The sequence below is a fragment of the Nilaparvata lugens genome, chromosome 4 (genome assembly GCF_014356525.2).
Source record: "Nilaparvata lugens isolate BPH chromosome 4, ASM1435652v1, whole genome shotgun sequence".
In the NCBI taxonomy this organism is placed as follows: domain Eukaryota; kingdom Metazoa; phylum Arthropoda; class Insecta; order Hemiptera; family Delphacidae; genus Nilaparvata; species Nilaparvata lugens.
This window is the reverse complement of record NC_052507.1, coordinates 21,412,593-21,425,050: the sequence shown is the minus strand read 5'-3', so window position 1 is coordinate 21,425,050 and position 12,458 is coordinate 21,412,593. Positions and strand designations below refer to the sequence as shown.

General features: G+C 33.8%; 1 protein-coding gene across 1 annotated transcript in view; it reads left to right on the top strand.

Annotated features, from left to right (window-relative positions):
• Positions 1 to 12,458, top strand: part of LOC111052375 (bifunctional glutamate/proline--tRNA ligase) — a 71,675-nt gene that overhangs the window by 53,150 nt on the left and 6,067 nt on the right. The window contains 11 exon segments of the mRNA XM_039426928.1: positions 1,418 to 1,567; positions 2,674 to 3,894; positions 4,984 to 5,040; positions 5,793 to 5,873; positions 6,432 to 6,641; positions 7,293 to 7,445; positions 8,313 to 8,430; positions 9,297 to 9,436; positions 10,329 to 10,455; positions 11,631 to 11,698; positions 12,079 to 12,252. Coding sequence (XP_039282862.1) covers positions 1,418 to 1,567; positions 2,674 to 3,894; positions 4,984 to 5,040; positions 5,793 to 5,873; positions 6,432 to 6,641; positions 7,293 to 7,445; positions 8,313 to 8,430; positions 9,297 to 9,436; positions 10,329 to 10,455; positions 11,631 to 11,698; positions 12,079 to 12,252 — 2,499 coding nt within the window.

Genomic DNA, 12,458 nt, shown 5'->3' with positions numbered 1-12,458 from the left:
CCATTTCATAATAATTTTGAATCCCCACTTTTGATTGGCATTCTCGAATGAACCTTTGTTTCACTACACTGCACTTTCGTTGGTCTGTACGTTGCTTTATCGTCGGGGTTACAGTACCTTGTTTTTGGCGGTGAGCTTTTACCGGTTGAATTTGGCTTGACGGCGAAGTCCTCTTACGTCCCTAGACCTGTCGTCTGAACGGGTGTCTTGAAGCGGTGTTACATAAAGTTGCGGAACCAAAGGGGTGGTAGTACAAGAAGTTGGTTTGGGGACACACATGAACCGCTGTAAATAAATGTATTACAGCATTAATTTCTAACTCTTCCTACAATTCATCAAAAGCTAAAACAGGAGTTATCTATTGATTACAATTAATTAAATTCTCTCATTCTTTGAATCCTCATTTTATATAGATTTTTATCTTTAAACTACTGATTCTTTTTATCAGAATTAATGGATCTTTCTTCACAAATAATTCAAATTGAAATGATGCTAACTTATATGATATTTTTCGTTTGGTTTGCGAAATCAAATATAATTTTTCATATAGTAGCTCGGCTAGTATTGTTGGAAACTTGTGCGCCAGCCAACATTTATTTTATTTATTATTTATGAACTATAGGACGCAATCCAAGTGTAAATAACGGGCATTCGCCCAAAACTGCTCAGAACCTTAATTAAAAATGAACATTCCAGAGTTTATGATTTGATTTACCTACAAATACAAGTCCAAAAACTAGTATCAACTGAAATTATGAATTTATCACCTAATAAAACAAGACACTTTATAACACAATAAAAGAAAAAAAATATTGAAAATTTCACTTTAAGGAAAGATAATGTTTGCCTTATAAGATTCATCTTGTGGAATTTTTACCTTTAATTAAATAAAATTAGTAGACACATAGAAAATAATTTAATTGTATTAAAATTTTATCATTTATTTATTTATTGGAAAGAGCAAACAATACAATAGTCGGAAAAGAAAAAACAGGCTATTGCCCAATACTTCTTCATTTTCCCAATGTTTATGTTATTAGATGATTATTTTGCAGTTTACTCGTGGTCAGCGTGTTAGCAATTGATTGACTGGTTGATTTATTATGTTTGATTCTGTAGTGTTCTATATCTTCCCAATACTTACTTGATCATTCACTTTTTTCAAGTTTCATCCAGTTCTTTGGATAACTCTTTCAATAAACCCATTGTCTAGTTTTTTTTCTAATGCTATCTACTTTGCTATCTCTGTTATTGATGCTTGATCACTATGGTATCTTATGTCAAACACTAGCATGATTAATATACTTATTGGTTAATTGAATGTTATTCCTCAAGAAAGAGTATGGCAAATTCTGTTATAAGTAACGTTAGGTATTATAATTAGAAAACACTTCACATATATTCGATTTTATTGCAGAAGAAACAGTCACTGAAAGGAAAGGCAGCTGAGAAATCTCCCCTTGAAGAGAACAATCCAATCATAGCCCAGGATGCCACTGGCTTGAATCTACAGATCACTCAACAAGGCGATAAAATACGTCAGCTCAAAGTGAACAAAGCACCCAAGGTCAGTTATTTGAAAGTTCATAAAAATGCATTCGTTATTGTTGATCTTAGAATTTACTCAATGTATTTTCATTTCCAAATGTCATCCTATAAATTTTTTGATAAAGTAGACGACATATTGGATTATTTATTCATACAATTTGACAATTTCTACTGAGTCTGATGAGACCCATAGTGGTACACAGACAAAATATCACTGTACATTAATAAACATAAAGAACAAAACTAGTTCTTAATAAATAAGTACATTAATAATGAAAACAATAGAAAAAGGCAAATAGGAGAAATGGAATATAGGAAAAAATATAGTAGAACCGAAAAGTCATACACTTCAGGCTATTTATGCAAAAACACTATGGGAAATTATTTGTTAGAATAGTACCCTTTGCCTTGTTAATCTGCTTCAATTTTTATAATGAAGATTTCTTCCTTATTCGTTAGTTTTTAAAACTCATTATAATATTCTGCAATCAAGTTTTTATTACCAGTTCAAATCTATATGTTTATAATAACTATACTAGTCTACTGGAAATTCAAATTTGAAATCACAATGGTCATTCAACAGTAACTCCAACATTACCTGTAGTGAGATTAACTCTAAAACATCAACATTACTTGTATAATATCAATGCTTTTGATTCAGCCATAGCTGACAGTGCGGTACTAATCCCACCTGTAGAGTTTGAATGTAGAACTCTTTGATTAAAACAATCTTCAAAATAGAGGTAGATTCTCATTTGGTAAAGTATAACGTGATCATATCATTAGAAAGAATCAAACATCTGAAAAAGATTAAAAAACAAATGAATTGTCACGTAAGCCATCAAATTCTGCCCGCAAAAATGCTCAGAAATTTTTCAAACGCCTTGACATGACAGTTGACATGGAGTTTCAACATGTTTCAAGTATAGAAATGTGTAATAATTTGTAACACTTTAATGTTTCCATTTTCATATTAGTTCATCATAAAGTTTTTATCATTTTAATTTTTATTCCATTTCCTATTCGTTCATCATAAGCCCTATTAGTTTTATTATTTGCATATCAGTTGCATTTTAATATATCTTCTCGTTTAAACAGAGATACCTGTTGTTTATTTGTGAACAGGCTGACATCACCGCCGAAGTGCAGGTGCTACTGAACCTAAAGAACTCGTTCAAAACAGTGACCGGCGTGGATTGGCAGCCAGGGGTAGCAGTGCCGGCCGCCACTGGGGCTGATGATGCTGAAGCACTAGACAAGCAGATCACAGCACAGGGAGAGCAAGTGAGGCGGTTGAAGTCCGAGAAAGCCGGCAAAGAAGTGATCGCCGACCAAGTGAAGGTGCTTCTAGGTCTCAAAGAACAGTACAAGAAGAAGACCGGCAAGGATTGGAGTCCTAAAGTAGCAGGCGCCGGAGACTCCAACAAACCTGCACCGGTCAAGGCGGAGGCAGCTGCTAGTTCGCCAAAAGATATCAACGATAAAATCGTTGCACAGGGAGATAGAGTGAGGAGTCTGAAGACGGAAAAAGCACCCAAAGATCTGATCGATGCCCAAGTGAAATTGCTGCTTGAGTTGAAAGCTGAGTTCAAGAAAGTGTCTGGCAAAGATTGGAAACCAGGCACTGTCGTTGAAGAAGTAAAGGTGGCTGCAGCATCCCCTCAAGTGAAATCCGATAACTCAGCTGAACAAGTGAACAGTAAGATTGCAGCACAAGGTGATAAGGTACGGGTTTTGAAAGCTGAAAAGGCAGCCAAAAACATCATTGAGGCTGAAGTAAAGATTCTACTCGAGCTGAAAGCAGAGTTTAAAAAAGTGTCCGGACAAGACTGGAAGCCTGGTGTGAAAGTAGCCACTGTTGAAACAGCTGTCCCTGATTCTACAATGTCACCTCCAACCAATGGCACCGATAAAACCAGCGAACTAGATACTAAAATAACAGAGCAAGGAAATCTGATTCGCAATTTGAAATCCGATAAAGCAGCGAAAAACGTGATCGGTGATGAGGTTAAAGTGTTGCTAGCTCTGAAAGAGGAGTACAAAAAGGTGTGTGGGAAGGATTGGAAGCCGTCAGAGACCCCCACTAACGACAACGAACCGTCTTCTACGACTTGCACCTCGACCAGCCCAGAGGTTGCCTCCATTGAGAGTAAAATCAAGACAGTGGGCGATAAAATAAGACAGTTGAAAGCTGACAAAGCGGACAAGAATGTGATTGGTGCTGAGGTGGCTGAACTGTTGTCGTTGAAAGCACAGTACAAGACGGTGAGCGGCAAGGATTGGACCCCGGATGCTGGCAGTCAGCAACCACGCAAGCAGGCTCCACCTCCTGCCAAGAAAGAGAAGGTCAGACCTTTTAATCAGTTATACTCTATTTTATACCATTTTTCTTCTATATCTTCTCTATCTCAATCTTTTTCCGAAGAAAGTGTTCCAAAAAGTCTTCCTTTATTTTTATATAATCTTTTATCGAATATTTTGTCTTCTATATCCATTACATGTAGCCTACATATCGAAGAAATATGAGATCGCTATTAAATTCATAACAATTAATTGGACACAAATTCAAGTTGAAGGTTTTTCTGATGCCACATTATCATCGGCTGCTTTTACAATAAGAGAATTCACATGTTAATAAACAGGTGTGATTTTGGTCAAAAAGTTTTTATCTGAAAAGTATAAACGCGAGCTATGCTACTCATAATAATTATGTAATAGCTTTATCGGATACCCTAAAGATTTATAACTCCAAATATTGACAAAAGAGAATTTTTGTAGTAGCATTCATTGATTTTATTTTCCACACTATTCTCCAGTTATTCAGTTTGTGAAATCTTCGCTAATTTAAATTTTATTTTAATAATTTATTAGCCATCTCTTGTGGTTCATCAATTAACAGGCAGTGTTGTCACCATGTTGTGTCACTGATTTGACAATTGAATTTTCCTTTGAAAATTCTTTCAAATCCTTTATCATCACATATTGAGATTAAGGTCCAAAATTATTATTCTGGATTGAAAAGATCATTAACCTGCTATGAAACTATAGTTGATTTTTAGTTTTATTATCTTTAAAATAAATCTGGGTGCGATTTTAGGTTGATCACTGTATTAAAAACAAGAGCATAATCAATATTTACCGCGTTCATCTTGGTCTGCTGGTGTGTCTTTGGCAGTTAATAAACACTACATATTGGGCAACTTGAGAGTATCTAATCTTTTCCAAGTTTTTCCAAAAGATTAATTTTGTGTATGAATTTGTAATTCCTTATCATTTCTCCAGAAAGATGAACCTGAAAATCGTATCTGTTAAATACTATTGATCCTAACCAATCTTCTTTATAATTTATTGCTAATTTGGTTCTTTATTGATGCATTCGAGTTTCCCTTGATTCTCAGTGAATGTTAATTATACATTCAATAATTTGTATTTCAGAGTCCTAAACCTCCACCACAGAAAAAGAAGCAAGCTGAGGAAAAGCCAGCAACTGATGTGAGTTTTATACTTATTTGATCGTATTTTTCATTTGAAAATTGTGGTTATACAGGGTTGTGCAGAGGAAACGCATGTTTTTCGAACAGCCAGTACTCTTCAACGGTAGAGGGTATTGCCCTGGAATAAATGTTGGCAGGCGACCCATACTATGTCATTTCAGTTGCTATGAGCGTTGGAACGTACAACATCGTGTTTTCGCTGTTAAGCAGTTTTTTTTAGAAACAATGAATCTGTAGTCACAGTGCAACGCTTTTTCGTCGATATTTTAGAGTTGAGGGTCGAGGTGCAATGCCCGATCGAAATACTGTACTCCGATGGGTTGCAGCGTTTAGGAGTACTAGTTCTGTGATGAAAAAGAAACCACCTGGTCTTCCCCGTATCCCGGAAAGTGTAGACCGAGTCACAACGGCAGTTCTTACTAGTCCTAGACGATCGACTCGACGACACTGACTCCGTACTTACATTTTCAGGAGTACGAACTGAACGGGAAAGACCAGGTGGTTTCTTTTTCATCACAGAACTAATTTTCCACAGTTTAATTTTACTACATTGCTGACTAACAAATTTACTTAACTTTAATTCTAAATTTTAACAAATATGTTTTCTTCAACTTTAATTATCCATTATTTATTCAAACAAGATAGAAAAACTATTCATTTTTAACCATTGAAAAATATTTTTTAGTGATTGGATTCGCATTATGTCTCTTCTTTTTTTTTTTGTCTTAAGCTGATTCTTCTCTTGTTTAGGATTCAACTGGTCTGAAAAAGCAAACAAGACTGGGAATGGAAGCAAAGAAAGAAGAAAATTTATCAGATTGGTATTCTCAGGTAAAACTTTTATCTATTAAGCTTTGTTAACTTTTTTTGTTTCATTTTTGTACCGGATTATAGAGTGCTTTTTACGATTAAAACGGAAAACTATTCGAATTGAAACTACTAGATTGGGGAATGCCTTTCATAATGCTTCAAGGATTCTCATAATAATTATCTAGTGAATTGAAAAATAGCATTCTTTTTTTTAAACATTATTAAAACTAATTTTATCAGTTTGGAGAATCCATATTGCGCGCCAACAACGCTGTGTATAACTTGGTTCAGCACCCGTGTAACATGGGCGTTACCTTTTATTTCTGCTGCTAAAGATTCTATTAGAAATAACTACTTCCAATTAAAAAAATTACTTCCAATGAAAATTTTCTAATCCTTGATTGGAAACTCCCTTTTTGCATTTTGACTATGAATTTATGTCTTGAATACTATTTATTTAATTGCAATTAAATCAATTATTAATTGTAATTATCCTTGATTGGAAACTCCCTTTTTTGCATTTTGACTGTGAATTTATGTCTTGAATACTATTGATTTAATTGTAATTTTAATTTTCAGGTGATTGTCAAAGGTGAAATGATTGAGTACTATGACGTGAGTGGCTGTTATGTGCTGCGCCCGTGGTCATTCTCCATCTGGGAAATAATCAAAGATTTCTTGGATAAGGAAATCAAAAAGATGGGCGTCAAGAACTGTTACTTCCCAATATTCGTTTCCCAGGCAGTTCTTGAGAAAGAGAAAGATCACATTGCTGATTTTGCACCTGAGGTAAGATACGAAAATTGTATTATTGTAGTTTTAATATTATAAAAGTTTTATCACACAAATACTTTAGACTTTGTATTTTATGTAAATCATCTCCTTAAAATTTAAAGTGAGAAATTTAATATGGGGAGACTATCATGACCAGCTCCAATTGGTGATGCATACATCGGTCAAGTAGTCATCTGGATTGAGGGCCCCGTTTCACGATCTTACATATTTTGTGAATGATCTTTGGTGTTGTAATAGGTCATCTTTTTTCAAATGCTTTATGTTTTTCAAACTTACTGTAACTTCATCCAAAATTTCAATTGCTTTTGTTGCAATTGCTTATAGAAATATCTCATTTTTGATTGAATTGAGGTCTGATCCAACTTTGCCATAGGTATACATTAAGAAAGGCTTGATCTTCAAGATGGTGCCGTGGGTGAACAAGTTCAATAAAAACTTTATATAAAATATCTTTTAAATCAAACTATTTGGGGGTACTAAATTTCTTAATTGTAGTAACTTTATAAATTGATAGATGCTTATGTTTTGATTAAGCTGTATGTTGTATAACCTCAAATTATACATTGCATTATCTTAAACGTATATCTTATTTAGAATTTGACTGCATTTACATGCGTTTAATGGTGGCATTGGTTTGATTTGTAGGTGGCTTGGGTGACCAAGTCTGGAGACTCTGACCTTGCCGAGCCGATTGCAATTCGGCCGACCAGTGAGACGGTCATGTACCCAGCATTCGCCAAATGGATCCAGTCCTACCGCGACTTGCCAATCAAACTCAATCAATGGAACAATGTTGTGGTTAGTGTTTATCTTTTTCATTCATCCAATCATAATTATCGTCAATTACACTCATAAGTTTAGTCTATCCATCTATTTTCGTTTTTTTTTGAACATTATGTATTAGCTACAATGAGACACAAAACTTTCCAACTCCGTCTTAAACCTGCAGTATTATTAATTTGATACGAACATATTATAAACTTAGAAATTGCTAAGATTTCAATGATCTGTGGGCTCTTGTCAACTGGATTATCCACAATGAATTTCCAGCAAAATCTTGTCAGAATTGAGAGTTGTTGAACGAGTATAAGGCAGCCCGTATTTACAACTTTTTAGGCGCCAACTAAATCAGCCAATCGGAAAGCTTCCTGTCCTGCAGACTCCAAACACGCCGTCAGAAAACGTCTGAAAAACGCTCATTAAGGTCTGGCCCTAAAAGTTGAATATTAAAATCAAATATGATTCTGAATTTCAGCAGTTTTCTTTCAAACTGTTTCAATGTGAAGCCTTATATGCCTCTAAAGAAAGGCTGAGGATAACAAATTCACATCCTTCTGAATTAAAAATTTCTAGTATTTTCATTTTTATACGGAAAATTGGACTTGATGTTAGTGGAGTATAGCCTATCTTTTGAAATGTTACTGTTTATAAAATTTGGGAGAAGAGCCGTCTTGGACAGAGCATGTTGCTCTTGCCCACTATATGATTTGTAATATTGTATTTAATGAATAAAATAATTTTTTATTTATTTAGGTGGTCAAGTTAATGGTTTCAAGATTTTAAAAATAGTAAAATTATCAATGAAGTAGGTTGCATTGAAGGGGAAGATGACAAATATTTCTTATATCTGGTTGCATTTATTCAATATTCTGCATTGATTTCCAGAGATGGGAGTTCAAGCACCCTCAACCATTCCTGAGAACGAGGGAGTTCCTATGGCAAGAAGGTCATACGGCGTACGCAACTGTCAAAGAGGCCCAGGATGAAGTTCTACAAATTCTAGGTGAGAAAATAAAACTTGATGAAGTTTTATGAGATTTTACCATGGCTGGGAACAGCTATTTTTCCTAATATTCGTCCATTTATAATGAGCATGAATGTGGTACAAGCAATCATAGTAAGAATGAGCTTTTCATTTTCAATAATGTAACAATATTTAAAATAATGAATCTCTCTTTACTGTTCATTTAATAAATGCCGCTCTGCCGCTCCAAATCGAAAATTGTTTGACGTTGAAAGGTATATTATCATTTATTTTGATTTAGGAAAACCCAATTGAACGTTATTAAATTAAATTCAATGTCAAGCTACTCACAATGTAATACCCCGTTTAAATTAGTCATGTGCTTATTTATTTATTTATACATTAATAGATACAATCATTCTCAACTATGAATGATTGGGAAAGGAACAACAGGCTTAAAGCCCAAAACTGTTCCTTTCCCAAATTTATATAGAAATTGTCCAAAAATAGGTTATGTTTACACTACACGTTTTTTGTCCAATTTTGAGTCTAAAATATTTATAAACTAGGAATTTAGAATTTAGGAAAGTTGAAAACCAAATTAAATAATAATACTTCACTAAATCATCACTAATAACTGAAAATACTGTATTAATAATTGAAAATTTTAAAACGCGAAAAGAAACTCAAACGTACTCCTAAAACAACAGCTGTCATCATTTAAACCTCATCTCTTTCTAGTTTCTCAAATTTTTCTAGATGTTCTGTTCTTAAAACTTATTACATTATTGGAATGCCTGTTCATTCAAACCATAAGGTTCTATGTCTTGTTCTTCATCATTGTTATTTGTAAATCTTTTGACTTGATCGATTGTTACTACGAATAACTTGACTTGTTATTTCAGAACTATACAAGCGTGTCTACACCGATCTGCTGGCGATTCCAGTTGTGAAAGGACGCAAAACCGAAAAAGAGAAATTTGCTGGTGGTGACTACACAACAACAGTGGAAGCTTTCATTGCAGCCAGCGGCCGAGCCATTCAGGTACATTTAACTCAATTTTATTATTGATTTTGTTTGAATCCTGTTTGATTTCTATTTCTATTTGTTCCAGAATCTGTTTTGATTTAAACATTTATTTTTCCATTTTCTTTTTCCTTCGATGTGAAGTCGAACACAATTTAGCTCAGTTTCTAAAATTAGTCTGATCGCGTTGAAAACATGTTTTGCATTCCTGGAATAATAATATTATTTAGGCATTTTTTTGAAAATTACTGTCCTTGCTATACATGGTTGGGCAATGAAGTATTGTTAATAATTTGAAATAGTAGTTACACTCTCATTTTAAACTAAACTCATTTTTTTATTCTAGTGTGAATCTTAAATGGTGCCATTTTGATGATTGGAGTGAAAAATTGTAACATTGATTACGTACGAAAAATAACATCTGTAAATAGCGTCTTCTTTACACTCCTGTAAACGTGAAAAGCTGTCCGTACTCTTCTGAAGCGTTGCACCTGGTATCGTTTGAATTTCCTTATGTTGTTATATCAGCTAGGGCTTCAAGTGTAAGTGAATATTAACGCTTTTAGGTAACTCATGAAATATAATTACAAGGTGACAGGGGTGACTGAGGAAACCTTTCCACGCAAAATTGAGCTTCTTTTGAGAATGAATGTGTAACTGCTATCTCAAATCATCCATTTTTTATCGCCCAACCCTGTGTAATAGATTGAAGCATATTGAATTGAATAGAATAATTGCCTTTATTAAGGGCGGAGTTAGGACTCTAGATCCTCCTGCCACACAATATTCATTGAGAAATAATATTGCTGATGTATACTAAATTTGTTAAAAAGGTCTTTCAGTACCGTATAAAGTATTCATTTTAACAACCCATTGAATTTTTTAAAAAAGCTTATCTTGTTTTTTCCAGGGAGCCACTTCCCATTATCTAGGCCAAAACTTTTCGAAAATGTTCGAAGTTGTATTTGAGCATCCTGAAACTCAGGAGAAGGAATACGTGTATCAGAACTCGTGGGGAATGACTACTCGTACCATAGGTGAGTTATAAAATATTATATTGCTTGAATAATTTTTTGTGTTTGAAATATTTAGTCAATTAGGCTATTATATTTATCTCAATTTATAAACAAGGATTGATATTCGGTTAGGATTTTACTACTGTATTACGAAGAATTTAGTATATTTCGCACCTAGAGCAGAAAATGAGATTTTTCCGGCTCGAAATCGGTTTTCAAGTCGAGGCCGTAGGCCGAGGACTAGAAAAGATTGAAAGCCGGAAAAACATTTTCGCCCCTGGTGCGAACGCTATTTTTCGTTACAGACAAAAATAAACAATATATATATATATATAATATATATATATATATATATATAATATATATATATATATGAGAGTAGTTGTTTACCAAGCACTTCCGGAAGCAGAAGTGGAAGGTGATAGCTCTAGCAAATCTGAGGTAATCTGAATATCAGGAAATTGTCCAAGTATTTTTATTTTTTATTCTGATTTGTCTAAATAACCTAAAAGATGATGTTCAATTATGTGGGAGGTTGAGTTTATACTTTTTTATTCTTCAGCTGTTTTTTTATCACCTTTCTTAGTTCCATGTTAGCAGCTGGAAAGGGACTCTTTCCGGCCTAGGCCGGAAAGAAACCTTTTCTGACGTCAGACGAGAGTCGTCTGCAAACAATGTCTTTCAGATCTACGTAGGGACTGGAAAACAGCTGCTTTCTGTGCAGTGTGGCGAAATAGTATATGATATTGATGCACAAAATTGTGGAATATTTTTGGAGTAATGAGTTTTATTGAAATAATATTAATGTTCTAAGATTTAAAAATATATATTTTATCAACTATTTACTATTATTATAACGAGGTTCAACTATCATCTCGCATTTATCATACCTTCAAAAAGTATTTTTTGTAATTCTTCAACTATGTAATAAAAAATAAAATTACATATACAACAGCTATTCTTTAAGCAGAGCCTCGAAAATCGTCCTAAACACCAAACTTGTTTTTGTGCGCACATTCCTGAAATCGAATCCAACATGTAAATCTTTTTAAACTTTTCAGATGCATTTCTTGTATATCCTTTTGAATGAACTCAATGAATTGAATTAAACGGCCTTTTCATATATATTGATAACCGTATTTTTTACGTATGCTTGTGTAGCCTATTCCTGAATAATTGAATGTTCCAATTTACAGGTGTCATGATTATGGTTCATGCAGATAATCAAGGTCTTGTCCTTCCACCAAGAGTAGCTGCAATCCAGGTTTGTTCTATTTATATGAAACTTTTTTGAACCATTTTCATCTTTATTTGAGTGTAGCAAACATGATATATTCTCTATTTTCATTTAGAAACATTATTATGTTTGCTTTTTTGAAAAGATTCATGTTATTTACTTTCAAATCGAAAGAAATGGTATGTTCAACTCCAAACATTATTCACATGGCATAATGGTGTATTGTCGTGGTTTGATACACCATAAAATAAAAATGTCAATAATGGATGCTTGTCAAGTCTATTTTGATGATAATTTTGTTTATGGAATATCGAGGATGAAACTTATTTGGTTCTAAAATAACGTTTAGAGCTTTATTTTTAATCAATATTTATTGAAAATAAACTTATGTATTTTATAATTTGCAGGTTATAGTAGTTCCTTGTGGAATTACAGTGAAACAGTCAGAAGCTGATAGAAAAGAACTGATAGATGCGTGCAAAGAGGTCGAAGCAGCTCTCTCCGGAGCTGGAGTTCGAGTGGAGGGTGATTACCGCGATAACTACTCTCCTGGATGGAAATTCAATCACTGGGAGCTCAAGGTTTGTTGTCTCTTCCATTACCATATTTAGCAACACCAATTCAATAACTATGGTTATTATCAAATATTTGCAAACTCATCATTTCTTATTTCTTCATTTTTTACGATCATTTATAGTTTTACATTCAGGCTGTGTTATGTTGTAAATATGTTAAGAAATAATATTTGTACTAAACATGAGGTATTCAGGACATCTGAAAGGCAACT